General features: G+C 40.0%; 4 protein-coding genes across 10 annotated transcripts; 1 reads left to right on the forward strand and 3 right to left on the reverse strand.

Annotated features, from left to right (window-relative positions):
* Positions 1-443: 443 nt before the first annotated feature.
* On the reverse strand, positions 444-3,471 carry dguok (deoxyguanosine kinase). Of its 2 annotated transcripts, XM_068703386.1 has the most exons (8): positions 3,395-3,470; positions 2,869-3,055; positions 2,671-2,780; positions 2,379-2,578; positions 2,003-2,150; positions 1,637-1,752; positions 1,136-1,235; positions 444-946 (listed from the first exon to the last, which is right to left on the reverse strand). In XM_068703386.1, the coding sequence occupies exons 2-8, from the start codon at positions 3,050-3,052 to the stop codon at positions 920-922; spliced, it is 885 nt and encodes a 294-aa protein (XP_068559487.1). In that variant the 5' UTR covers positions 3,053-3,055; positions 3,395-3,470; the 3' UTR covers positions 444-919. The 2 variants fall into 2 exon arrangements, with proteins under 2 accessions (XP_068559487.1, XP_068559486.1); XM_068703385.1 differs by having other exon boundaries at positions 2,869-3,471.
* A 728-nt stretch (positions 3,472-4,199) lies between these two features.
* On the reverse strand, positions 4,200-7,772 carry tcn2 (transcobalamin II). The gene is made up of 10 exons (XM_068703222.1): positions 7,687-7,772; positions 7,335-7,402; positions 6,714-6,903; positions 6,434-6,603; positions 5,899-6,051; positions 5,347-5,519; positions 5,058-5,232; positions 4,781-4,967; positions 4,576-4,694; positions 4,200-4,397 (listed from the first exon to the last, which is right to left on the reverse strand). Exons 2-10 carry the CDS (start codon positions 7,390-7,392, stop codon positions 4,336-4,338), a joined length of 1,287 nt encoding a protein of 428 aa, XP_068559323.1. The 5' UTR covers positions 7,393-7,402; positions 7,687-7,772; the 3' UTR covers positions 4,200-4,335.
* A 43-nt stretch (positions 7,773-7,815) lies between these two features.
* Positions 7,816-13,577, forward strand: ccdc117 (coiled-coil domain containing 117). Of its 3 annotated transcripts, none has more exons than XM_068703223.1 (6): positions 7,816-8,424; positions 8,703-8,880; positions 9,013-9,063; positions 9,163-9,417; positions 11,703-11,849; positions 12,009-13,577. In XM_068703223.1, exons 2-6 carry the CDS (start codon positions 8,786-8,788, stop codon positions 12,250-12,252), a joined length of 792 nt encoding a protein of 263 aa, XP_068559324.1. In that variant the 5' UTR covers positions 7,816-8,424; positions 8,703-8,785; the 3' UTR covers positions 12,253-13,577. The 3 variants fall into 3 exon arrangements, with proteins under 3 accessions (XP_068559324.1, XP_068559325.1, XP_068559326.1); XM_068703224.1 differs by having other exon boundaries at positions 8,764-8,880; XM_068703225.1 differs by having other exon boundaries at positions 7,888-8,880; positions 9,016-9,063.
* On the reverse strand, positions 13,557-24,463 carry si:ch211-102c2.8 (paramyosin). Of its 4 annotated transcripts, none has more exons than XM_068703218.1 (29): positions 24,394-24,463; positions 23,768-23,843; positions 23,569-23,675; positions 23,429-23,483; positions 23,226-23,348; positions 20,761-21,312; positions 19,947-20,042; positions 19,592-19,699; positions 19,419-19,494; positions 19,140-19,284; positions 18,931-19,023; positions 18,735-18,847; positions 18,559-18,607; positions 18,287-18,406; positions 17,711-17,824; positions 17,334-17,564; positions 17,193-17,255; positions 16,998-17,093; positions 16,712-16,801; positions 16,449-16,631; positions 16,203-16,334; positions 15,877-16,109; positions 15,657-15,774; positions 15,501-15,584; positions 15,190-15,401; positions 14,927-14,953; positions 14,674-14,749; positions 14,349-14,555; positions 13,557-14,019 (listed from the first exon to the last, which is right to left on the reverse strand). In XM_068703218.1, exons 2-29 carry the CDS (start codon positions 23,832-23,834, stop codon positions 13,954-13,956), a joined length of 3,636 nt encoding a protein of 1,211 aa, XP_068559319.1. In that variant the 5' UTR covers positions 23,835-23,843; positions 24,394-24,463; the 3' UTR covers positions 13,557-13,953. The 4 variants fall into 4 exon arrangements, with proteins under 4 accessions (XP_068559319.1, XP_068559318.1, XP_068559321.1 ...); XM_068703217.1 differs by having other exon boundaries at positions 18,287-18,409; XM_068703220.1 differs by lacking the exon at positions 14,927-14,953 and having other exon boundaries at positions 15,223-15,401; positions 18,287-18,409.
* Between the last annotated feature and the right edge of the window lie 1,082 nt (positions 24,464-25,545).

Consider the following 25,545-nt stretch of genomic DNA (forward strand, 5'->3'; position numbering starts at 1 on the left):
TGAAACACACAAAATCTACTCCGACAATAGTGAGAGAGAGGCAAAGAGCTCCTTCCTTCCTGCAGCTGGTCTCGGGCTGAAATGATGCTATGTGCAGACGGAGCTCCAGACAGGCCCCTTTATAGTGGACAGCTGCCCTTTGATGACCCCTGATCACTCCAGGCATGTGAACAGCCCCTCTGATCATCAGAGCACACCGGAGGGGGAGAAAAAGAAAACATTTAGCCAAGGTCATTGTCCTGTCAAACGGCCTGGCCTTTTATACTCACTCAGGAGCCAAATCCTTTTGAAATGTAAAAATCCATTAACAAATAACACTTTAAATGCTGTACAGCCATTAGCACCTTTCTGTTTCGTAGCAATGGCAAAAGTAATGTCACACATACAGAAACTAGGAATAAAAGATGTAATATAATTGATAATAAAATGGAAAATACATCACAATTAGATAAGGTTTTTATTTGTTAACAGACAACAAATAGAATACTTAAAATACATATTTGCTTGTTCATTGTCAGAGTGTGTAAGACAGTAACTGACACAAAAACTGTAAACTTTCCAAATGGTCACAGAAGTGACAGCACAGACTTAGTTTTGATTTCAAGTGGAATAAACAGTACAGTGTAACAACTCACTTTAATTCACCCAGAGATTCACCCAGTGAATCTCAAAACATTAACATGCAAACAATAAAAGCAGAACAAAATATAACAATCTAACATTTTATTTAGAGGTAAAATGTTTGTATACAGAAAAAATAAAACATGGTCCTGCAATTTATCTTAGAAAACCTTTAATATTACTTTATATTTCCTCTATGAGAGGCTCATGTGAATTATATGTAAGTTAACACAGTTGACTGAGGTCTGACTGGTCTCATCTGTTTCCCACTGGTGATGGTAGCTGACGTCTTGTCTTCTCATAAAGCAGCAAAGAAGTTTTGCATCTGTGTACAAAAAATATATTTTAGGATCCCGATGGATCAGAGACACATCAAACTTCAGATCAGAAAACGTAAATGATTCTCCTTGGATCAAAGACTGAGGATGAGAAACGGATCTCAAACCTTAGGACGAGGTCCTCGTGTGGTTGAACCTGGTAGCAGCTATTATGTCAGTGCAATAAATAAACATACCTTTCGTATAAATTCCTCCTGCACCTCTGGGTCACTCTGGAACTCCACACTGGCATCCAGTTGCAACACAGGTATCTGTTTCAACTTCTCAAAATGTAATCTGAAAAGAGAGAGTTGAGCTGTGTTACAGCGACCACGTCAGACCACACACGTCAGACCGTCATCTGTTCACGGCCGAGCAACAAACAGCTGCAAGGAAAGGCATTTCAAATGGAAATGGCCAAACAGGAATCCGTAGAGCGTCCTGTAATACAGTGGCTGTACCACCACTGGTGTTAGTGATTTTTCATACAACATTTTGGTTGGATCATTTACTGATCATAACAGCTAAACACCAATTTGAAGTGTAATGTCCTCACGTTAAATTCTTTCATCTTCATAATTGCTGAGAAGAGAGTGACTTTACACTTCAAAAGACCTTGTGGTTTCTTTACATTTCAGTCACTGAAAATATTCCAAACATAGAAGTCTGAAGAGGACAATGCCCTCATTAGCACTCACTCAGTGCTCTTCTCCACAAGCCACCTCTCATGTTGAACATGCAGCTTATCCAGATAGTCCAGTTTCACTCCTTTCTCTTCTGACCTTCCCCGGCGCTCCAGACGCTCCATACATTTCTGACAAACAACAAAAGGTACAATGCGTTTGTGTCTTTTTCAAGATGAAATAGATGAAATGTCAATTAGGTCATTTTGTGATATCGTGGAACAGGACCAATAATACAAATACAAACACCAGTAACAATAATACAATACAGGCAACTGCCACAAGATAAAAATAGGATGTACTGCAAACATCTTTTTCCTCATAAGTTGCTAAATGAATTGTATTTGTTTTAAGCTAACATGACATCTCTTATGTTCATACCTTTGGTGGAGCTCTGAGGTAGATAATGCCCTCCAGCTCCACCTGGTGTCCAAACTGTTCCACCAGGAGGGAGTGCCAGTCCTGGTAGATTGCCCACTCTGTAGAGTTGATACAACCCAGCTCGAACATGTTCAGGGCAAAGATGTATCTGACAGGACACAGAGTCAAGTTCAAATCAAGCAAACACAATCAAGGAGAATGCGTTTGCTGAACAAGTTAAGTAGCACATGAACTACATGCAGCCATATCCTTCTAATTCTATGCTGAGCATTATCTTCTCATATAGATGACGGGGTCTCATGGGTCTTCTCAAAACTACTTCCACTGACTTGATTTCATTTTCACTAGCCGGTCCTATCCTGACTCGCTCACCCACCTGTCGCTGTAGATGGAGCGCTCATACACCTGGACAGGTGTTCGCTCTAAGCTGAGCAGGCGAGCCGGAGGAGGCTGCAGCTGCGTCCTCAGACGGCTCATGCAGGAAAATGTCTGAAATGTGTACGACCAGCGCTGAGGGTCCTGGTACATCATCTGCAGCAGGTTGCTGACGGTCGTCTGTGGGGACGCGTCTGTCCCCTGTCAAAGACACGAGCGGAAACGGTCAGCTTGGCTTCCCTTTGGTTTTTGTTGGGAAAGGATGTTAATAAGGTCGGTAAGTGTGCGCGCACCTTCACGGTCCCACTCTCAATGTTCTGCCACTTGCTCACAGGTTCTGCCACCACCTCCCAGTCTGGACAAGCTGACTGCAGGAGTCTTGCAAAGGTCGACTTTCCCACAGCTGGAGATAACATATCACCACACTATTAGCGTGGGACAAAAGACTATCTTACTTTGAAATATTGTTAATATAACGTCACTGATTTTACCGATGTTGCCCTCGATAGAAACCCTCTTCACTCGAGTTGCTGCACTCTTAGCTGAACTTGACAGGCACCTCGAACAAGAATCACTGCGCTTCTTTAACTTATTAGCCATGGTCACGTTACGTAGGTTAGTTGCTGTCCGTGTTATGGCTGCGTTTCCACCTCGCGTGAGGAAGTCCGGTGTCATCCACTGAGGAAGAGGCACATTGTACCCAAATCTCATGACCTGTAGCCAACTGGTTTTAAACTTAGAAACACGGTTGAAGAGAACGCATCGATAGATGGCAGACATTGTGACAGACATCCGTACAGCAACGTGTATGCAGTCTATGGTGCTTTCTAATGCCTGTAAATAGTTAAGACTTTACATTGGTGCTGTGTTAAGCTCATAGCATGATAGCTAACGTTAGCTCCTCCTCTCCATGATGTAACTTAGTTATGCTAACACGAGTTTTAGTTTGTGATAATAGATTTACGGCTAAATTTGCTTCCAATGTACGTCGATATATTGGCGAAGTGTAGCGCTCACCTTATCGTCTCGCACATTAGATGTGGGAGATTAAAATGATTAAGTTTAGTTAGCAAGAAATTGTGCACAAATGCTACAAACAGTAACGACAGATATTACTTCCGGTAACGAGTTCTGTACCTTCGCAATAAAAGCATTTTGACAAACCATATCCCGCCCGTTTGAGCACAACATTGGTGGCAAACGACAACATTATTTTTTGACGTTTAACGTACACATAAAAAAATAACTGCTGTGTGTAAATACAGTGGGAAATACATGTAATACGATGCTCCTTGTAACCCGGAAATACTTGTTAGCCCTCATACTTCCCCAGATGTATGAGGTCATCTGCGTTATTTCTGTTTATGCAGAAAATCATTCGACCTAAAATGTTGTTTTGCTTTTTTAAGTATATTTGTGAAATGTCAAGGTGTAGAAATTATCTTAACTTCACGTTTTCCTCCAACTATGTGACTTTAAAGACATCAGTGTTTTATTTCCAAGATGTAATTTAGCTCATATACCACTTAATCAAATAACTTAAAAAATGTCAATTCATATTCCATAGTAAAGGTGCTTAACACACTTGCAGTAAAAATCTAATTACACCCAAATTGCATAGTTTTCAATTGCCATTTTACTTTTAAGAAATCTAATGTGATCTAGTAATTTAATCAACTGTCACTTGCTTGTGTGTAACAAAACACAAACCTACATAAACTTAATTTAAAAAGTTAGAATATTCACAGCAACGTGAGTTAGTTGTGAACGTTAGTTCTAAATTACAGTTATTCAAGCTTCAAACCTAATTGAAATGCAAAAATCCTGTGAAACCAGTGACCATTTATTCACAGATGATGGCATCAGACAAATTAAGTATAATCACTGTTTAATAGTAGAAAAAAGTCCAGATTGAACTGCTTTTCCTCATCTATCACTGTTGCATCAGCAGTGACCGACTAGTAGCTTGTGTTTTTGATGGTTATCTTCTGAGCAGCCTCAATCTTGAAATCATTGACACCTGTAGGAGAAAAAAAGCATCATTGTTAAGCCAAAGTGAAATTAAAGCAGTGGATCAAAGAAATGCAGTGAGTCACAAGATTGTGTGTGTGTGTGTGTGTGTGTGTGTGTGTGTGTGTGTGTGTGTGTGTGTGTGTGTGTGTGTGTGTGTGTGTGTGTGTGTGTGTGTGTGCCCTCACCCTGACTGAGTGCAGTGCCATCAGAGGAGAGGTGCCAGTATCTGCGGTCGCTCTGTCTGGCCTGCTCTCCGTTCACCATGCTTAAGAAGGGTCCCCACAGGCTGGACTCTTTCTCAAACCTGCCAAACAGTATCAAGTATTACTAAATGTAGACAATCATGCTTTAAAAAAACAACAACTTAAAAGGTACATAATATGAACTTACGTGAAGCCAACATTTTTACCCTTGAGAAGTTCAAGGGCCTCCAGCAGAGAGCTCCCCTTCGGCGCATCCACAGAGAAAACAACAGCGACCCCGTTGGACGCCACCACCTCCACCTCCACCATCACAGTCACCTTGGACTCACTTGCTAAAACCACCACAGGATCTATGAGCTCCAGCACCAGAGTGTCTGCAAGACCACCATGACACAAACAGTGACAATACGGACACAATTTGAAACCACAGTAACCACAGGGAGTAGACATAATGCTACACATACCGTCCTCATTGAGGCACTGCTTGCTTTTAACCGTCAGGTAGGATTTCTGCTGGAGAGCTGGAAGGATCTGAGATATGGCCATGGGGTTGTTGTATGTGTTGCTTCTGGCGTCCGTCCTCATGGCCTCCATTGAGGCAGCACACTCTGCAACTTGGCTGCCCATTGCTATTAAGGCCTTGAAGACAACAAATGAGTATGTCAAAGCTGCAAAGATGTTGTTCTGTAAGGTCTCATGCAGTAAAAGAGACAAAAGGAAGCTGAAAAAAAACATAAGGAAAAAGATTCTTACTTGCACTGCGAGGCCTGTGCTGAACTCATTGCCGATATGACCGTCGGTCCTACGAGAGGCCAAGAGCTTCTGCTTGATCTTGCTGAGGGCTGTGTCGAGCTCAGCGGTGTTCGGCACATGAGAACCAGCGTCCTTCACACACTGGAGTGCCATTCCAGCCATGGCATAGGTATCTAGGGCCAGAGAGTAGGATAGCATATGTGTATTTGACAGATATAGTGAGAGTTTAACGTGAAGCACAAGAAAAACAAAACAAGAATCTAGGTTGTTACCAACCATGTTTGCTGGATTCTTCTCACATAAAAACATTTTTGTGTGAGGTGACCCACTAGAAAAATTAATCTCAGGTAACTTTATGAAATTTACCTGTTTTTAAAAATAACTCTACATGTAAAGCAAACTAAAAACACATGTTTTATCTGTCATACTATACTATCACTCCATCTATTGACACATTTCATCAGGAGAATTGGAATGAACTCCTGCCTGCTCATCATCTATTTAATAATTAAACGGCTAAAAGAAAAAAAAAATGAGGCAGGTTACACTCACCAATGCTCTCAGAGTCTCCATGTTTGAAGTGTTCAAGTTCTACTGCCTTGATGAGCTTGTTACTGACATGGTTATTGACCCTGATGCCGCTTGTGCAAAGAGCAAGCACACCCAGAGAGTACTGGTAATAGTTGGTCAAAGGGCGATGGCTGACTGCACAAAGGAGAGGAGAAACCAAAGAAACCAAATTATATAAAAACATGACTTCACAGTAAGAATCCAGGAAATGTACAAGAACTTAAAAAGGTACAGATGTATTGATAATGTTTGCCAATAACATAAATACTTAATTTATAGTTTAGGAAAAGTTGAATTGTTTCATTTTATTGAACCAACTCAGCCTAAGATATTCCAAACAGGATTTTCTGTTCGTTGAGGTTTTACACTTTTACAAACATTTTTCTGGATCTCCTTTCAGAAGAAATAACCACACTAACGCAATACTGAACTCATTTTGTAGCACAATGTTAAACAGGAAGGTGAACACTTTTTATGACAAACCTTTGGTCTCCAAAAGGTGAAGAGGAAAACTTACATGCAATATGCTGTTTTTCGTCTTCCATTTGCTTCTTTAGGTGTGTCAGCAGCGTCTCACTCTTCTCACTCACTGTGAAGGTGATCGTGTTGAGGTCATAGCAGGAGGACTTCAAAGCCAGAGTGTACAGCGCTAAGAGGCCGACAACAGACTGGCTGTTAGAGAGAGAACTGAGAAAGACACAGGACACTCAGATTCAGGTGAGGACAGAAAGGAAACATATCAGTTCAGTGGACAAACAGATTTAAAATAGCATTCGTTTTGTCTAACCGTGCAATACCTTTGAATGTCACTGTGCAAATTATTTTTCAGTCTATTCAGGTGTTCGCTCTCCTTGGCCAGGTTGTGGTAATTAGAAAGCCGTAATGCCAAGTGGACACTGGGATTGGGGAGTCCTTCCTGTGTCTCCAAAGAGCGAAGGAGATTCTTATTGAGTGACAGGTACAACTCACTGTTGGATCCTTCAGTATCTGGATTGGAATATTAAAAGAAAAAACATTTAGACCACAGACATAAAAACTTGTATTCAGTAACTCCCTTGCTGACATCAACATGAATTTTTAGAGCATTGCGAAACAAGAACTACAGCATCAGCAGTCGCAAGAGGAAACAAAGACTGTGAAGACTTAAAGAAGTTTCAATGCTTTGTTTTGGTTCCAAATATCTTAACGTCTCTCTGTGATGTATTACAAGACCAGAAAGATGACCACATACCATGTAATTTGACAATCACAGAACTTTTGTCAATGAGCAAGGATGACAAAGTCCATTCAAAGACATGAAATAGGCAATTGCAAAATCAGTCTAAACCAGTGAGTCAGTGTATTTGTAAACTGGGTTATTTCCAGTGATGGGTGATAACTGGATTTATACATTTTTTTAAATAAATAAAAATACTTACCACATGGTTTGCCAGAGGCTAAAGCCAGTAGGCTTGCAATAATGACCAATGACAGCATTCTGGGTAACCTATTTGATAACAGTGGAAATAAATCAATAAATTCGCCTAGAAGGTTAAAGGAACAACACATACTGTAAAATTGAGAGATCAAGAAACTTCTTTGAATTACAGTTTTAAGGTATTTGGAAAAAAGCACGTACAGAGATGTCAAACAATATGTAAAAATAATTGCAATATACCAATGGATTACACATAACAGTCTATTATTATATCGTAACTCTAACTTCATCACAGCAGCTTAGTCATTAGCTTGTAAGCATTTAACATGTTGCAGTAAACATCATTGTCTTACCTCCTCAGACAGTAACTCCAGTGTGAAGAACTAGAGCTGAGTAGGTATGAAGACCAGAGAGGTAAAGACAACAACTTCTAGCGTCTCACTGTCACATGACTCGTCAGTTGAGAAGACAAAGCAATGAAAAAAAGCGAGAGGATCCACGAGCTATTGGCTGGTTCATAAACAGAGGGTGGGGGCAACTGTCTTGTCAATCGCATATACTCTTTGGTAAATACAAAGCAAGAGGCAGGTGTCTATCTTACTTCACACATATCGTCTTCTGGAATAAAAGCTGACCCTTTAACTGACGTTAGCCTAAGTAGCAACAACCGGGGCTAACGCTTCAACAACAACCTTAACTTTGCTTCTGAATCTGACCGAGTGTTCAACACAAACGTTGTTGTAGCCAAGTCGTTTGTCTTCAGGAACGTTCACTACAATTCCCATAATTCACCTGACGTAACATACGCACTTTCTAGAACCTTGACGACTCTTCTGGCGCGACGCGTAACTCACTTTGTTAGTAAACTAGCTAGCTGAGTTAAGTGTAACCCAGCCTACCATTCAAGCAGTTCACACTACAGGACCTTTAACGCAGGTGGTGTTAGTATTAAGTTAGTAAGACGTGCGCATGCCGACGCTGTTGCTGTGTGTTAATGGGATTATTCTAGAGGAAAACAATGTGAATTGACGGAGACTAGCTAACGCCAAACATCCACAACAAAAACACGAAGGGGCAGGCCAGCTGCACAGGTCTGTTAACGCTACAACGTCATTTGTCTGGTTTACTTCTTCAAAGTTGTTATTCAGCGAATGCATGAAGCTGCAACTGTGTATAACTCGCAGCTTTATTTGTAGCGTCATACTAAGGTGAACGTTGTATGTAACGGTGGCCATGTAAGCTAGCTATCTAGGTAATCAGCCAGCCTGCCCTTGCGTAAACAGATTTTTAACTTGTGCTTCATGTAACGTTATGTTTCAGTAAATACCTTTTACAGCTCACCTGATTGGTATCAATATTGATCTTCCAGATCAGATAGATTTATGTACCCGTGTGTCTCTTCACATCATTTCACCGACTCCCACAAGCAGTGAACTGGGGTTTCTGCCAGCCATGTATTCATTTTCAGGCCCCACAAGCCTTCCTGAATTTGACCTCGGATCTCCAAGTACGTCTGGTCACCTACAGAGAGCGACTCTATCGAACAAGTATGTAGCAGATGATATTGGGGATTGTAAATCCCTTCGTGCAACTGTTAGAACTACATTAGCAGCACTTGCAATATCATTTCAGTCTAAACCTGACATGTGTTTTGAGATGTCTGTCCCTCTCTTCCAAAGCAGCTGGGAGACGAGGTCCCTCAGGAAGCACAGGAGGAGAGTTGAAGATGAGTAAGTGAGAGATGCACTGGAAAAACAGTTTTACGGAATATTTGACCATGCTTGGATTAGTCACATGTGAGAGTTGTGATTGATATCATGTTTTCTCAGGGGATGCACTGCTAAAAGGAGGAGGTTAATGTTCGAGGCAGAAGTGGACATTCCAGAGAACTCAAACATTAGCACACATCATGACTGGCCTCCAGCTGACAGCTGCCCTCCCTTGCCTGCACTTCCGCAGCCCTGTCCTGCATCTCAGAGCTCGACTTTGCCGCAGCCCTCCTCTGCGCTTCCCCGCTCTGAGGTAGAGAGCTCCTGCATGGAGATAGAGGCAGCTCAGAGGAAACTGCAGGAGATCGAAGACAGGTAGGCAATATGCAGCGTGTGCAAAATGTTGCAAACATTGCCAACTATCTGATTGCTTGCTTGTTAGAATTAGACCTCAAACTGCTGCCGTATTCCCAAAAGTTCTTCCTCATATTAACTATGCTTATGCTTTTAAGGGTTTGTTTAGTGTCATTTTGATTCCCTGTTGAGAATCTATATATATATATATATATATACAGTTGTGGTCAAAAGTTTACATACACTTGTAAAGAACATAATGTCATGGCTCTCTTGAGTTTCCAGTTATTTCTACAACTCTGATTTTTCTCTGATAGAGTGATTGGAACAGATACTTCTTTGTCACAAAAAACATTCATGAAGTTTGGTTCTTTCATGACTTTATTATGGGTTAACAGAAAAAGCGACAAAATCTGCTGGGTCAAAAATATACATACAGCAACATGAATTAGCAATTTTGGTGACTTAGAAAGTTGTGTCAATGAAATGAGCTTCATAGCATGGCCTCTTAACTTCTTGTGAGTGATTATGAGTGACTACAGCTGGTGACTTCTCTGAGGCCATTTAAATAGGGCTCATTGGATACAAACGCCCACAAACGCTACAATGGGAAAGTCAAAGGAGCTCAGCATGGATCTGAAAAAGCGAATCATTGACTTGAATAAGTCAGGAAAGTCACTTGGAGCCATTTCAAAGCAGCTGCAGGTCCCAAGAGCAACAGTGCAAACAATTGTTTGTAAGTATAAAGTGCATGGCACTGTTTTGTCACTGCCACGATCAGGAAGAAAACGCAAGCTATCACCTGCTGCTGAGAGAAAATTGGTCAGGAGGGTGAAGAGTCAACCGAGAACCACCAAAAAGCAGATCTGCCAAGAATTACAAGCTGCTGGAACACAGGTGTCAGTGTCCACAGTCAAGCGTGTTTTGCATCTCCATGGACAGAGAGGCTGCCGTGCAAGAAGGAAGCCCTTGCTCCAAAAGCGGCACCTTAAGGCTCGACTGAAGTTTGCTGCTGATCACATGGACAAAGATAAGACCTTCTGGAGGAAAGTTCTGTGGTCAGACGAAACAAAAATCGAGCTGTTTGGCCACAATGCCCAGCAATATGTTTGGAGGAGAAAAGTTGAGGCCTTTAACCCCAAGAACACCATGCCTACCGTCAAGCACGGTGGTGGTAGTATTATGCTGTGGGGCTGTTTTGCTGCCAATGGAACTGGTGCTTTACAGAGAGGAAATGGGATAATGAAGAAGGAGGATTACCTTCAAATTCTTCAAGATAACCTAAAATCATCAGCCCGAAGGTTGGGTCTTGGGCGCAGTTGGGTGTTCCAACAGGACAATGACCCCAAACACACATCAAAAGTGGTAATGGAATGGCTAAATCAGGCTAGAATTAGGGTTTTAGAATGGCCTTCCCAAAGTCCTGACTTAAATCCCATTGAGAACATGTGGACAATGCTGAAGAAACAAGTCCATGTCAGAAAGCCATCAAATTTAACTGAACTGCACCAATTCTGTCAAGAGGAGTGGTCAAAGATTCAACAAGAAGCTTGCCAGAAGCTTGTGGATGGCTACCAAAAGCGCCTAATTGAAGTGAAAATGGCCAAGGGACGTGTAACCAAATATTAGCACTGCTGTATGTATATTTTTGACCCAGCAGATTTGATCACTTTTTCTGTTAACCCATGTTAAAGTCATGAAAGAACCAAACTTCATGAATGTTTTTTGTGACAAAGAAGTATCTGTTCCAATCACTCTATCAGAGAAAAATCAGAGTTGTAGAAATAACGGGGAAACTCAAGAGAGCCATGACATTATGTTCTTTACAAGTGTATGTAAACTTTTGACCACAACTGTATGTGTGATTATTTAATATTAGCATTTCTTTTCTGGCCATATTATAGTTAGGTGCCGAAAGTGTTATTTTGAGTGGGTCACTGCTCTAATGTCTAAAGGAATGATAGTTTAAAATGTATGAAAAACTGTTTAAAAAATCTCAAGTGTTTGATAAAAAAAAGTTTGGCTTTAGGATTTTGTTTTAAAGAAACACTTGATTATTAATTCTGAATACCCAACATCACTTAACATAACTTACCAATATCAAGTTAATGCTGTGATAATTATCTCGTAATGAATACATCTTGTCACCTACCCCTATAGAAACACCTACTCCACAGACACTGCTGTATTTTCATTTGCATTCACCTTTACATATTGCTGCTCTCCCCATTTATGCCATAATGGGTTTGTTCTGTTGAAAATGTGACATCAGCACATACTGTACCCTTTTTATTTCTTAATCACAGAATAACACTGGAGGACGATGATGAGGATGAAGATCTGGATTTAGAGCCAGCCCCGAGACGGCCGGTGTTGGTGATGTCTGACAGTTTGAAGGAGGGTCTGCAGCGCGGCATCAGCGACATCCTACCGCACACAGTAGCCCAGTCTGTGTACGTTCTCCTCATTTTGTTATTGGAACGTTTAATGTTTCATGAAGTAACTTGAATTAGATGACTCATGTTCGGCTGTTTCCTCCTTGAAAATCTCTAGACACATTTGCCTTCCTGTTTATTTTTGCCTCACCTGGTTCTTCCTCACACCGTTTTTAGGAGCCATTCCTGTATGGAGTTGGTGTTGTGGCGGCCACCAGACGATCCCTTCTGTCGCAAGCGAAAGGGCTCTTTACAGAAACAACGTAAACAACAGACAGTATCTCGGCAACCCCCAACTCCATGTTCATCTCCCACCCCTCACATTCCCCTCAGCCCGTCCAGTCCACCTGCAGACACACAATCTTCTCTCTACATCTTTCCTGTGGCCCACAGCTCTGGGGAGGAGGACATGGAAATGTAATGGTGCTAGATGACTTGTAAAGCCATGCCAAAGTAAAAGACTTGAAATGTAGTCGCACAAAAGACTCTAGAAGGACTCAGAACCACATGATGGTCAGTTTGGCAAGGCATGTCGGCTTAACATGAGTATTGTGCTCTTTTGGACAGTTTGTGCAACACATTTTCTGCTTCACAGTCACACAGTTTAGTTATTTTGACCATAATCCCATTCAACTATATGTAACAAAAATGTTTACCTAATTATTCAGCTTTATTTATGTAAATCTTCAAGACAACTGTCATAATCTCAAGACCTCGACAAGTTCTATAGACGGCCTTAGATAACCAATTTTATACCAATTTACAGAAATGATCCATGTCCTTAGATATTAGATCATTTGTACATTATTTTGCCAAAGCCTGGCCAACAACACACGGATGTCCTGTAAATATGAAGTTCTTTGTTAAACATCAGTGCAGCATCTGAATTTTGTACACTTTGTTTATGTTCAGCGTCTGGGCATCGTTAACAGGACGTGACATATTGTTCCTGTGTGTTGTGTTCACGTTTGCTCACAGCATGACTTCCTGCTTGCTGTTGTACTTGTTGTGGTAGAAAGATTACCTTCAGTGCTTGGCAAGTATGCCATCTTGGAGCTTTGACAAACTTGTTAAGAAGTCATGGAAATGCACCTTTTGATGATTTGATTGTATTTTCATATATACATTACCACAATTGCAACCAGCCACAAAGTGTTATGGCGTTTTATTTGTTTTTACACTGTCCGTGTAGATGTTTCTCATGGCACAGTTTGTTTTCATTGGATGAAATTTCACTGGAATTTAGTGAGCGCAATTCTCTTGTTGGGTGAACATTGTTCATCATTCGATACAGTGGATCAGGAAGAGTAGGAGTCCCAGGATTAACCCCTGTGGAAAGCCACAAGTGACCATACAAGCATATATATATTTAAAACAATTAGCGTAGTAAGAATTTAATCAATTAACTAACTTGTCTTGATTGAGGATGATTTTATTCATCAGTTCAGTTAGGTCAGCTCTGAAAACAAGACTGACGCTGAAGCTTAAGTTTACTTAAGCAGGAAAAGCGTTGTCAAATACATACTGTAGGCACTAGACCTACATGGTCCTTTTCAACCTTCTGCTGAAACGTCTTGTGAACCGAAGCATGGCTAACAAATGGAGAGTGACTGCCAGAGTGCACGTGTGATGGCAGATATGATTCTAGGTAAACCATCTTTAAAAAAAAATCTGGCGTCCCAGTGGATTTAAAATCAGTCTTTCAGAAACTTAACGAAGATGTTATATTAAAATCTAATTACATCATTTTGTGTTATCTACAGAACGTTTTTATTTTACAGTTTAACATCTTGTAACATTTATGATTGTACTAGAGAGTCCCACAAAGACCAGCTTTATGAGGTTCTCTGACATAACTCACATGATCATCAGTGAAATGTCAATCACTCATTCAGAGTTCATTGGAGCCTGACGCCATAAAAACTTGACTGCCTCCAGACCGGAACATAAACTAAATGACCAGAGCTTCACTCATGGCATGTCACTGTGACCTGCTTGTAAATCTGCAATCTTAAGCACATTCACCAGTAAATGATTTATTTCTGTGGCAACAAAAAGTAGCTTGAAATGCATTACAATATATTACTGGTGTGTGTAACACACACACACACAGTACGGTTTCTTAACTTATGACTGTCCTGATTGATGAGTGACTCTGAATCCCAGCAACGTCTTGACATTGAGTGATCTATAAAGGAGACACAAGTATTTTACTGTGTTAGTATTATAATATGCAAGCATAGGAACAATATTGAAACGTTAATGATAATGCCACATTTACAGTGTTTATTCTCCTCTTCAAGAAGTACTTATCAATGTATTTAGACTTTGAGGATATCAAATCTGGTCCTGATGTGCTGAGTGTCTTACAGAGGACTAGCAGGTAGTTTGTGATGAGTTTTAACAGAGCTAGATGTCATTTATTAATGTAAATGATGCAGTGTGCATTAACTGCTAATGTTTACAGTTTATCACCACTGTGAATGCAGCTAGCGGCCATTAAAACAATGCCCTCACTGTTGTAAGATAGGATCCTGACAAATCTAAAGGGATTGTGTTTGAAGGTGATGGGCTGCAGCTGTAGGCCTGGTTTTCTACACGGAGCTGCTTGACTCTGCTCTGGAGGTAACGCAGAAGCTTAAATGAAGCCACGTCTGAGGGGCTGTGGGAGGCAGCAGAGTCCACAACACGGAGGAAGGGAGAGCACACTGACTTCTGAGCATCCTGAAGGGAAAAAGACAGGTTTTTCTTTTCAATAAACAGATGAATATCGTCTATCTTTAGGTTACAGATATGTTAGAGGATGGTCTTCATGCCCACAACAGAACAGAAAATCATTTACATTTGCACCAAGTGTCATCTCTCCTTCAGGCTTCTTGGGATCTCTCTGCCTCTCCTCTTGGGGCTTTGATGGTTTTCTGGAAAACAAACAAACCTGCATTTGAGAAGTTTAACATAACATGTAGGAGGCAAAGGTTTACATGTACAGTTAATTTGACCTCTATGGTACAAAATGCATATCGCAGTGAGTTGAAGTGAGATCATGCTCTTGTAAGGACAGACAGCTGGTTAGTATGTCATTAGAAACCAGTTACCTGCCCCTTAACAACTTTGTCTTGCATCTGTAGGATAGCAAAAAATTAGGGCAAAACTTAAATATAGAACAGCAGAATATCTCTTCATTTCTGTTTTGTATTGTCTGTGATATTCTATAAAGTTATTGGATTCAGGCCTATTTTTGAGAGCGGAACAAACCTGTTTCACATTTCCAAGTGGTATGCAAATCACTGCTTAAAACTCAAAAAAACAAATGTTGTGCCTATTCATTTGACTTCATTTTGGTTCGTTTGTATGTTACCTCTCTAATTCAGCTGTCAACTCTTCTTCAAACCTGCATGCCAGACGAGCTGCAGTCTGTTCCTTCCACTGACCCATGCTCCTCTGAACCTGCCTGAGCTCCAGTTCTTTGGCCTTCAGCTGTTTGCGAAGAGATGCTGCCACCCCTCCGCCCTCAGCTCCTCCTTCACACATATGAGGCCAGTTCAGACTGCCTAACTCCTCGATGTGCTCCTGCAGAAGCAGATGGCGTTGCATAATTATGCAGTGAGTGATAATGTTTGTGTTTCTATGTGGACTGACATGAGCCTTAAAAAGTCTGCAAGTTCATACCTTAATGAGACGCTCCTTTAGAGAATCCAAGGCTCGGTCTCTGTCCATCCTCAGCTGCTGCCTCTGGATGCTCAATTCTCGCTCCTGAAAAAATGGACTTCATGTATATGTGTAATGTGCTGTATTTGCAAACACCAGGCACAGCCTAAACTATACCTTGTCTTTTCTCAACAGCTCAGTGGTTTCTTTCTGTGAACCGAGCTCCTGCTGTAGATGGTTGATCAAGTGCTTTAACTGCTCTCTCAGGTGTGTAAGAGCCTCAGCTGCTGTAGGACTGCACAAGGCCTCAGAATTACAAGCACATCATGTTGCCTACAAAATATCCACCTCTCTAAACTATCTAAAATGTGTATGTAAATCAAAGCATGGATTATACCTGTGAGGTAGTTCCGCAGAACTTTGTTTGGCTCCATTCTGCTCCACTAGGAGGTGTAGATGATGACACTCTGCTCCCAGCTCCTGGGCCCAGTGCCTGAGCTGCTGTTCCAGCTCCGCTGTGATTTGGTTATGGCTGCTCTCGCTTTCGTCTAGCATCATTCTGAGCTTGTCAGCCTCCTTCTCTGCCGCCTGAACAGCCTGCTCGAGCTGCAGCACTACCCTCTGACTCTCCTGTGACCACAGACCACACCATGTCAGAGTTTCTACAAGCACCACATCTCTTTGTTTGCCTACAAATAATTGCTTTCCACAGTTTTCTTGCACCTGTGCCATCTGTCTCTGCAACTTCTGCAACTCAGCCTGGTGCTCCTCTTTAAGTGATTTGCAAATAACAGCCAGCAAAAACTCCTGCGCTCTCTGCTGTGCACAGCTTTCACTCTCCACATCGTGCACTCTCTTCCAGGTAAAAATGAAATCATAGAAAAAGAATGAAATCAGAATAGAATCAGAATACATTTCTGATTTATTTAAGATAGCAATGTTCCATGTCATGGTTGCGAGACACCTTACAGTTTTTAGTTCCACCACTTCATGTTGAAGAGCCAGCGCTTTGCTCTTCTCTCGCTGCATCTCACTGCTCACGCTTTCCAGGCTCTTTCTATTCTGCTCTTCCATTATCCCACAATGCACCTGCACTGCTTCCACTTTTTCTGCCTCCCACTTCCTTCTCTCCTCCTCTATCGCTTTATGCACCTAAATGGAAGCATACTGTGCATAAAATGCAATCGTGTTGAAAAATATTGTATATTTTAGGAAGCGGATTATCGGAGTACCTTTTCCAAGGCTTTTAGATGTAGCTCCTCTTCACGGTTCTGCTGCTGCTCCAGAGAAGCCCTTAGCTGCTTCGCCTCTTCTTCTTTTAGCTGCCAGAATATGAGAGATCACATGAAAAGTAACCCTGTGGAGTGTTTTTACTTACTGTATGTATATCATCTAGTGCAATAATCATGAAAATACCAAATGTTTTAATACCCACCAGTGCCACCAACACTTAGGATAAAACCAAATAGTTTACATTAAGATTGTGTAAGAGAGGATTCTTCAGGGAAACACACTGACCTGAACAGAACTTTTCAACGACTCAATGTGTCGTGTGAAAAACAGAGCTTGTTCTTTCAAAGTGTTTGCTTTCTCCTCTTCAGTCTGCTTATTAACCTGTGTACGCAACAGCCAGAGGGATTGCTACATCATTAATTAAACTATGGTGATGTCATTTGAAGAATCAAACTTTTAGTTTGCAGACATGTTTGTCACCTTTTGGATTTGCTGCTCATGAACAAAAGCCAGTTCTTTCTTTTGCTGCTTCGATGCCGTCTCCTGAATGAAAAAAGAGAAGCCCTGTATGTTACAATTATAGAAAACATGCTGCGTAAACTTAAAAACCACAGCACATACCATCATTCTATGGGCTTTCTCGTGGGCCTCTTTCAGTGCATTGCAGTGCTGGATTTTCATGTGTTGTAGCTCCCTTCTCAGGCCATCTCTTTCTGCTTGTAAGGTCTCACGTTGCTCATGCAATTCTAGCATCTGTAGCTCCTTTTGGGCCAACATCTTCCCCTGAGTGCCCACTCTGATCTTGCATTCTCCCAGTTCCCCCTGCAGTTTGCCGACTTGAAACTCTACTGCCTGATAGAAAGAGATTCGGAAACAATAGCAAGGATAGTCAAACATAATAAATGAACAAAAAATGTTGACAGTGTGCCATTTGCTTAACAGATAAATATTAGATTTTTAATTTTGAGAAATTAGAGTATGATGACGTTAGGTGCCACCTCGATCTGTTTCTTTTTCTGCTTCTGTTTCTCCTCCAGAGAAGCACAAGTGTTCCTCAGTAAGCTCTCTGCCTCTGTGACCCTCTGGAGCTCCTCGCGAGTCTCCTCCAACCTCTGCTCCGAGATCACACATGAACACATATCCACAGATATTTGAATACACAAATGGCAAATCCGTTTTTCACACCAAAACAAATTCCTTCTTCCTACAGTTTCACTCAAACAATAGCTATAAGAAAACCAAGAAACTAAAATGTTCACAGTATAGTAATAATTAATAACATGTTTAATACATAATCTGTGAATCTAATATCAATGTAAGGGTTAATGTGAAAAAAAGAAATCCAACAACAGGTTTAGAGCATGCCATCACGTCAGGATTGTGTGGCTTGTTTTCAATAACCATACTAACGTGACAGCGTATTTTTGATGCCGTGAAAACACAAGTAAAAGTGTCATTAGTAAAAGTCTTTAATTAATTACATAAAAGTAATTGACCTTTAATCTGCAAACAAACCCATTAATACCCTATACCCTATAATTTGTCATTTGTATAAATAGGCCTTAACACAGTACCTCTTGTATGGACTCTAGCTCCTCTCTTGCACGTCGCTGTTCAGCAAACAGTTCTGTTTTGGCATTATCCAGCTGTCTGTCCATCTCCTTCCTCTCCAGCGCTGACATTACAGCTGGAGACTGCTGTTTGTGGAACAGTGGAGGATGAAAAACGTGTAGTAATAAGAAAACTCTCGACATTTTAAAACATGTGAATGACTGCGCACAGACAAGAGTTGGTCACTTAGACTCTGTTTACATTGATTCAGGGTTGGGATTTCCACGTCTCTTACCTCAAGGATACAGGACTCTCTCTGCCTTTGCAGCTCATTCATCTGGCAGCTAAAACACATTCATTATTGCATTACTATCCTTTGTACAGCACAGGATTATGTTGATGCAGTGGGATGTTACCTTGTTGATGTATACAGCTTGGTATAATACAGTTAGTCGGAGTTTGTTTTTATACCTAATAGAGTCCTGTCCTGCCCTGCTGTTTCTTAGAACAAACTCCAGAGTCCTCTTCTCCTTCTCCATCTTTGATGTCTCTACAGTCAGTCGCTTTAATTCCTCCAATGCATGCTGGGACATATACCAAAAACTAGTAAGACTTCTGTTCGCAGTGTTCTGATAAACTACTGTATATATAAGATGCTACACATTACCTTTCTTCTTTGTTGAAGTTCAGCGAGGGAGAGCTCAACATCTTTTATCTGAGTCTTCTTCTTCAGTAGGTTCATCTCCTCCTTCTCACATTTCTTAACCAGACACACAAATCAAGTGATGTCTCATACATATTAACACAGGATAATTTATACAATTGACATAAAACATTTCTCAAATTATACTAAATGACTGGCAGATTAATTCCCACTTGTCTGATTGTAGAGAGCCGCTCTTTCATCCTGGCCCAATCAGACTGCATCTTCTCTGATGTTCTCTCAGGCCTGCATTGCCTGCTCCAGTGATTTGTTTCCTCATCTGTGTCCTTATCATTGTCACCCAAAGAACACACAAGTCTGGGATACACAAACATGCACAGTGTACTTGTCAGAACAATATGCAACATAACCATTTTTAAAACTTGTACACAACATCAAAGAGAAGACCAAAATGATTAGTATGTTATTAAATGTTCTTCCACATGAATTACCTGTAAGTCTCTCTCTTATTACGCTGTGCTTTAGAAGGACTCCTGTTTGGTACATTTTCATTAGACGATCTCTGGCCTTTGTAAACAAAGAAAGGACAATTCTGTGACATTTAGAAATTACATTTTCCTTTCATCACTGTGCACTCATAAAGGAATACACAGTCGTGCTTTACCTGATGTAAATCTGCGTTCACTTCCTTTCTGTGTGTGTGTGTCATAGTCACTGTGGTTGGTACAGTTGTCATCCATGACTGTGGCAGACTGAATGAGAAAGCGCCATCCTGGGGGGTATCACACAAATAATGTTAGCTGTAATTTCAATTTTGTTAATATTATTTTTCTACATTTTAAGAGTTTGTAAAAGCATGTTAAAGTATTTATTGATTTAAATCATTATCTCTTACATTTTTCAGTTTGTGCTGTCAGCTCTTTTGTTATTGGCCGTTTTTCAAATGGTGATAATTTATATGTAAAATGTTTTGTCTAAAACCAGACTTGCTTCCCTCCATATTTGCTGCAGTCTCTCACCTCGCCGCCTGTGAATATGCTGCCTGACTTGCTTTGTGCAGAGTGAGTCAATGTCACTGTCAATGGCCACGGTGTCAAAACTCCAAACAGGTACTCCTACAAGAAATACAAGCAGCCCACAATCACTGGGCCTCATGATGCAATATAAAAAAACAATTTCCTTATTTTTGTTAGTATCAACGATTTGTTCTTATTTTGTTAGTAGCCTTATGTTGTTGTTATTTAGCCTTCTTGAGGATGTCACGCACACTAAGGAGATTGATTAAAATCACGAGTTATTTTCAAATCTCCATTAACAGAATTTTTGAATTGGCTGTTACTTATACCAAAATAAGCTTTGTATCATACATATTAGTTTTATTGGTAGAAACCAAGCAATTCTACGTAAAATCAGACATTCAGCACCCCCATATAGCTCGAATGGAATGATCCTTTGTTTCATAACCATATTTTACCACCACGGTGACAATCTGAGTGTGTGATTGGCAGTTCAATCACGCTTTTTAGATCAAATCGTCTATTCTGGGTCACACCTAGTCTAGATGCAAGTTGGTGTGCTGTAGGGGCTACAATGTAAACTATAACCAAATAAAAATACAGAGCTGCTGGTACAAACAATACATATTGTATGATTCTTGGGGATAAAGACAGACATTTTTTCAAAAGGCTCATCCTCTGAGAGTAATGAATGGCCTCAATACATTTCAAGGCAATATGCCCATCAGATATCGGAAGAGGACAGTTCTGTGAGTTAGATTTAATCCCCTGGGCACTAGAAATATTCTCAGCAGGAGTTTTAAAAGAGACTACTCACTGCTGCCATCATCACCAAGCCTCTGTGGTGTGTTGTATCTCTCTTCAGCTCCTGTTTTCTCACTCCATGATGTATTTACTCCATAGCTGTCACCAAGACATTTCTCCAATTCCTTTCTTTGACAATAGTGAGCAGTCTCTGTGTCTGTACTGCTTTTCCCTGTCATTGCTGTTCCTGCTGTTCTTAATGTTCTGACATTAAGAACACCGTGTCCTTTTTGTTCACTCTGGCAATTGTCACAGTCAGATATCGCTGTCCTCTCAGTCAATCCCTCTTTGTCTAGTTGCTGCATATTGCTCGCTGGCAATGCCAATTCGACCATCTCGTCTCTGAAGCGTCTTACAAAGTCCTCAGTGCAGATGCTGTCTGAAGGAGGGTGGGTTTCTTCAGCCATCCTTCCCTCATTACATGTGTCTCCAAGCAGCCTCTTGAGCCTCCAGATGACCTGTTCCCTGTGAGACACACTTTCCTCTTTGTCTTTTGTTCTACTGTCTAATTTCTGTTTAATTTCTTCACGAGTTACAGGACCATCACGGAAACCTGTGCTCCTTTCTGGGGGAAGAGAAGAGGAGAGATGAAGGGCTTTTGTGCAAGGAAAAAGCTTGGTTCTGTTGTCCTGTTGCACTAAGGAGGTAACGGCCCTCTGTCAAATGTCACTTAGTCATCAAAACTTTGTTATAAAGAACCCCTAAAATTTCATCTTTTTAAGTTCAATCAAAATGTTTATTATGGTGTGGTATGAAATAGAAAATTGGCACACTATAGAATCAGGTAAATATGAAAGTACAGTATGTCTTACAAAATGTCATATTATAGTATGTCATACAAAATGGATAGTAAACTATAGTATAGTATGTCCATGTCGAAAAAAGGCATAAAAAGTCATAGTATAGAATGTTGAAAAAGTCATCGTATAGCATGTCAAAAAAGTCATAGTATAGCATGTCAAAAAAGTCATAGTATAGCATGTCAAAAAAGTCATAGTATAGCATGTCGAAAAAAGTCATAAAAAATCATAAAAAGTCGCAGTATAGCATGTCAAAAAAAGTCATAAAAAAGTCATAAAAAATCATATTATAACATGTCAAAAAAAGTCATAAAAAAGTAATATTACAGCATGTCGAAAAAAGTCTTAAAAAGTAATAAAAAAGTCATATTATAGCATGTCAAAAAAGTCATAAAAAGGTCACATTATAGCATGTCGACAGAAGTCATAATAAAGTCATAAAAAGTCATAAAAAGTCACATTATAGCATGTCGACAGAAGTCATAATAAAGTCATAAAAAGTCATAAAAAGTCACATTATAGCATGTCGACAGAAGTCATAATAAAGTCATAAAAAGTCACATTATAGCATGTCGACAGAAGTCATAATAAAGTCATAAAAAGTCATAAAAAGTCACATTATAGCATGTCGAATATGTCATAAAAAAGTTAGATTATAGCATGTCGAAAAAAGTCGAAAAAAGTCGCAGTATAGCATGTCGAAAAAAGTCTTAAAAAAGTCACATTATAGCATAAAAGAAGTCATAATAAAGTCATAAAAAGTCATATTATAGCATGTCAAAAAAGTCATAATAAAGTCATAAAAAGTCATATTATAGCATGTCAAAAAAGTCATAATAAAGTCATAAAAAGTCATATTATAGCATGTCAAAAAAGTCATAATAAAGTCATAAAAAGTCATATTATAGCATGTCAAAAAAGTCTTAAAAAAGTCATATTATAGCATGTCGAAAAAAGTCATAAAAAAGTCATAAAGAAGTCATAAAAGTCATAAAAAGTCACATTATAGCATGTTGAAAAAAGTCTTTAAAAAAATCATAAAAAGTCATATTATAGCATGTCGAAAAAAGTCTTAAAAAAGTCATAAAAAAAGTTGCAGTATAGTATGTTAGAAAAAGTCATAAAAAAGTCACATTTATAGTATGTCGAAAATGTCATAATAAAGTCATAAAAAAGTCATAAAAAGTCGCAGTATAGCATGTCGAAAAAAGTCTTAAAAAAGTCGTTGTATAACATGTAAAAAAAAGTCGCATTTATAGCATGTCGAAAAAAGTCATAAAAAAGTAATGTCGAAAAAATGTCCTAATATAGTATGTTGAAAAAGCAAGAAGAAATGTCATCGGCCGAAAAACATCATGAAAAAGTCATAACTAAACTATGTAAAAGTCATAATTTAGCGTGTCAAAAAAGTCACAAAAAGTATGTTGAAAGATTTAATGAAAAAGTCATAGTATCGTATGTTGACAAATGTCATAAAAATGTCATAAAAAGTCATACTCAAGCACATATTATGTTGACAAAAGCCTAGAGAAAATCAGCAGTACCTATTAGTTCTATTACTGTAGGTTCATTTCCTACCAGCAGCCTTTTAAAAAGCCAACCTTTTTGGAATCATTTGGCTTCATAATAGTTAGAAATAACAGCTTTTCCTGAAATAGTACTTATACTGAAATATTACCTGATGTTTGGTCCATCTTCGGTGTGTGTATCAAATCAAGACAACACATGGGAGTGTCATTTGTTTGAGTTGTACTCCCAAACCCTGTGTCTTTGCTCAGGGATTGACTCCAACTGAGAGGAGCTAGGGAAAAAATGTAAACATGGATTATCACCCGAAAAGGAAAAATGTATTAAATTGTGTCTTGTGACATAATATATTACCTGCATCATTGCAACCGTGCTCTCTGGAAATTGTCTGACATGTCTGGGGCTGGACCTAAATACATGAATCACATTTAAAAACATTTATATTCCAGATTACACAAACAGACAAGCAGACAGACGGAATGGAAATCACAGACCTGCAGCTGACCAAGCTGAGCATCGATAGCATCTAGGAGAAGGTCACAGGGGTCCAGTTTGGGAGGAGGAGAGTCAAGTCCAGACCCATTGCTGCTATTGTTGATATCTGTGAGGGCAGAAAAAAAAGGTTAAACATGAGTGGATACAAATTCCCAAAAGGCTGAGATGCACATGATAAAGATGAACTACTAATAAAACCTGTGTAAAGAAGCTCATCTGTGTCCTCGGCGTCTCGCTCAACTCTGTCATGGCCTCTGTCCGCCATGTCCTATTGCTGAAGAAAGACATTCAGACACTCAGCAGTACCATACTAACACAACATCCCCACTTCTGTCTGGTTAAGGCTGACTGGTCAGCCATAAAGAGTGTGTGTGTGTGTGTGTGTGTGTGTGTGTGTGTGTGTGTGGGGGGGGGGGGGGGGTATGTTGCTCAGTTGTCCAGGAAACCAAGACAATTTAGCCTGTTAGCCAAACTGACTTCTTCTCACAAAGACTATCAATTCCTGTCTCTTCCACTCCCCAAAATAAACATGAAGTACAGGAGCTGTACAGGTCAGTGCACTTAATCACAGCAATGCAGGATTTTAAAAGTTTAGCCATGACTTAAATGCCTAAAAGCTAATACTAGTGTTATAATAACTCTTTTCTTAGCACCAGCTACTCAGAATAATCACATTGTTGAGCCTTTGCCATTCATTTAGTGGATTTAAGATTATAAAACTGCACAGATTGCAAAATCATTAACACCACCAACATGTAATTATAGCTAATCTGACCAAACCATCACTGTACTGCCTCACGAATCCATAACGTAGCGTTACTTACTTCCAGCTGACCTTGACTCCTCTGTGCTGAAGCACCAGTGAAGCACACAGCAGCCGGGCTGAGTCTTGATTGACAGGAGCTTCGGTAGGTTGCCTTGGAAACGGTCAAACAGCTCATGGCCAGCACAGGACGGTGGGAACGGTGAACTGCCGCGCGCACAGCGACAATATTAGCGCCAAAGTGAGCCCAGAAGAGGGTTTGCACGGCTGTAGACATAACACTGTACAATTGGTGGGGAAATTATTAACTCTAATTTGTTTATCTTGTGTTGGTCTACAAATAAAATGAAATACATACAGTCGAAAATGGATCAGCTGGTTAAATACTAGAATCAACTGAATAATGTTAACTCACCTTATAAGGCCCTGGTAGGGCCCTCATCATGGACAGAACTGTACCCTCATATATATAACATCATAACATTCACTATTATTTTAACTGTCAGTCTTGTGGCAGAAGTCAGGGTGCAATCAGCCACTGGACCTTATATTTGGGACAAACATTACAAGATTGTAGGCCAGAATATCACATAAGACCTCCATTGAGATGTAGATATTTACAGGACTTAAGATTGTGCCTTTGACGTTCAACTCTATGTAGCTTGATTTGCAGGCGGGTAAATTGTCAGGATTTTGACAATTTGCCGTGTGTCTCATGAGTACGTGTCTGGCTTTTCAAAACAATGCATAGACACAGCAAATATTGAAAACTGTTTTGTGCACTATGGGGCCACCCTTCTGTTTAGAGTCCAAGTCCCTCCCTGGCAGTCACCCCATTCAAAATGGCCTCGACATGGTACTGCACGTTAGCAATGCTGCAAATTACACAGTGTCAGTAACGAATCACAGGTTGATTTACACCCGTTAAAAGTTCAATAAAAACTCAGGCAGGGCTTTTGTAATTTCCTGTATTTATTATTCTTTGTCCAATTAAAAATTGTACTGCTCTACATTGTGTAGCTTCTAAGTCTAAGCTTGATATATTGTTTTTGTTATGCTAAGTAGTAATGTTACTGCTGCAGCGCCTGTCAGTTCTTTCATGCATTAATTTAGTACAAAACACTTTTTTGTACTAAAACTGGCATAAAATCTCAAATATATCATTTAAAGTCATCCCATCTTTCAACTGTTTAGCAGAGAGAAAATAAAGCAG

Source organism: Cebidichthys violaceus, unplaced genomic scaffold (assembly GCF_023349555.1).
Source record: "Cebidichthys violaceus isolate CVI_PGR_0920_01 unplaced genomic scaffold, fCebVio1.0.p SCAF_9, whole genome shotgun sequence".
Classification (NCBI taxonomy): domain Eukaryota; kingdom Metazoa; phylum Chordata; class Actinopteri; order Perciformes; family Stichaeidae; genus Cebidichthys; species Cebidichthys violaceus.

Bases quoted from the DNA above. Each gene is read 5' to 3' on its own strand.
- dguok (XM_068703385.1), bottom strand. From the start codon at position 3,169: ATGTCTGTCACAATGTCTGCCATCTATCGATGCGTTCTCTTCAACCGT. The intron at 2,781-2,868 runs GTAAAATCAGTG...TGTTATCTCCAG, and splicing joins TTCTATCGAGGGCAACATCG to CTGTGGGAAAGTCGACCTTT. The intron at 1,753-2,002 runs GTATGAACATAA...GTTGTTTGTCAG, and splicing joins ACCTCAGAGCTCCACCAAAG to AAATGTATGGAGCGTCTGGA.
- ccdc117 (XM_068703223.1), top strand. From the start codon at position 8,786: ATGTATTCATTTTCAGGCCCCACAAGCCTTCCTGAATTTGACCTCGGA. The intron at 8,881-9,012 runs GTATGTAGCAGA...TCTCTTCCAAAG, and splicing joins AGAGCGACTCTATCGAACAA to CAGCTGGGAGACGAGGTCCC. The intron at 9,418-11,702 runs GTAGGCAATATG...TCTTAATCACAG, and splicing joins CTGCAGGAGATCGAAGACAG to AATAACACTGGAGGACGATG.
- si:ch211-102c2.8 (XM_068703217.1), bottom strand. From the start codon at position 23,834: ATGGCGGACAGAGGCCATGACAGAGTTGAGCGAGACGCCGAGGACACA. The intron at 21,313-23,225 runs GTAATATTTCAG...CTCTTCCCCCAG, and splicing joins GAAGATGGACCAAACATCAG to AAAGGAGCACAGGTTTCCGT. The intron at 14,556-14,673 runs GTAAATGATTTT...TTTTCCCTTCAG, and splicing joins AGATGACACTTGGTGCAAAT to GATGCTCAGAAGTCAGTGTG.
- tcn2 (XM_068703222.1), bottom strand. From the start codon at position 7,392: ATGCTGTCATTGGTCATTATTGCAAGCCTACTGGCTTTAGCCTCTGGC. The intron at 4,695-4,780 runs GTAAGTTCATAT...ACTGTTTGGCAG, and splicing joins GGTAAAAATGTTGGCTTCAC to GTTTGAGAAAGAGTCCAGCC. The intron at 4,398-4,575 runs GTGAGGGCACAC...TTTCTCCTACAG, and splicing joins TGGCACTGCACTCAGTCAGG to GTGTCAATGATTTCAAGATT.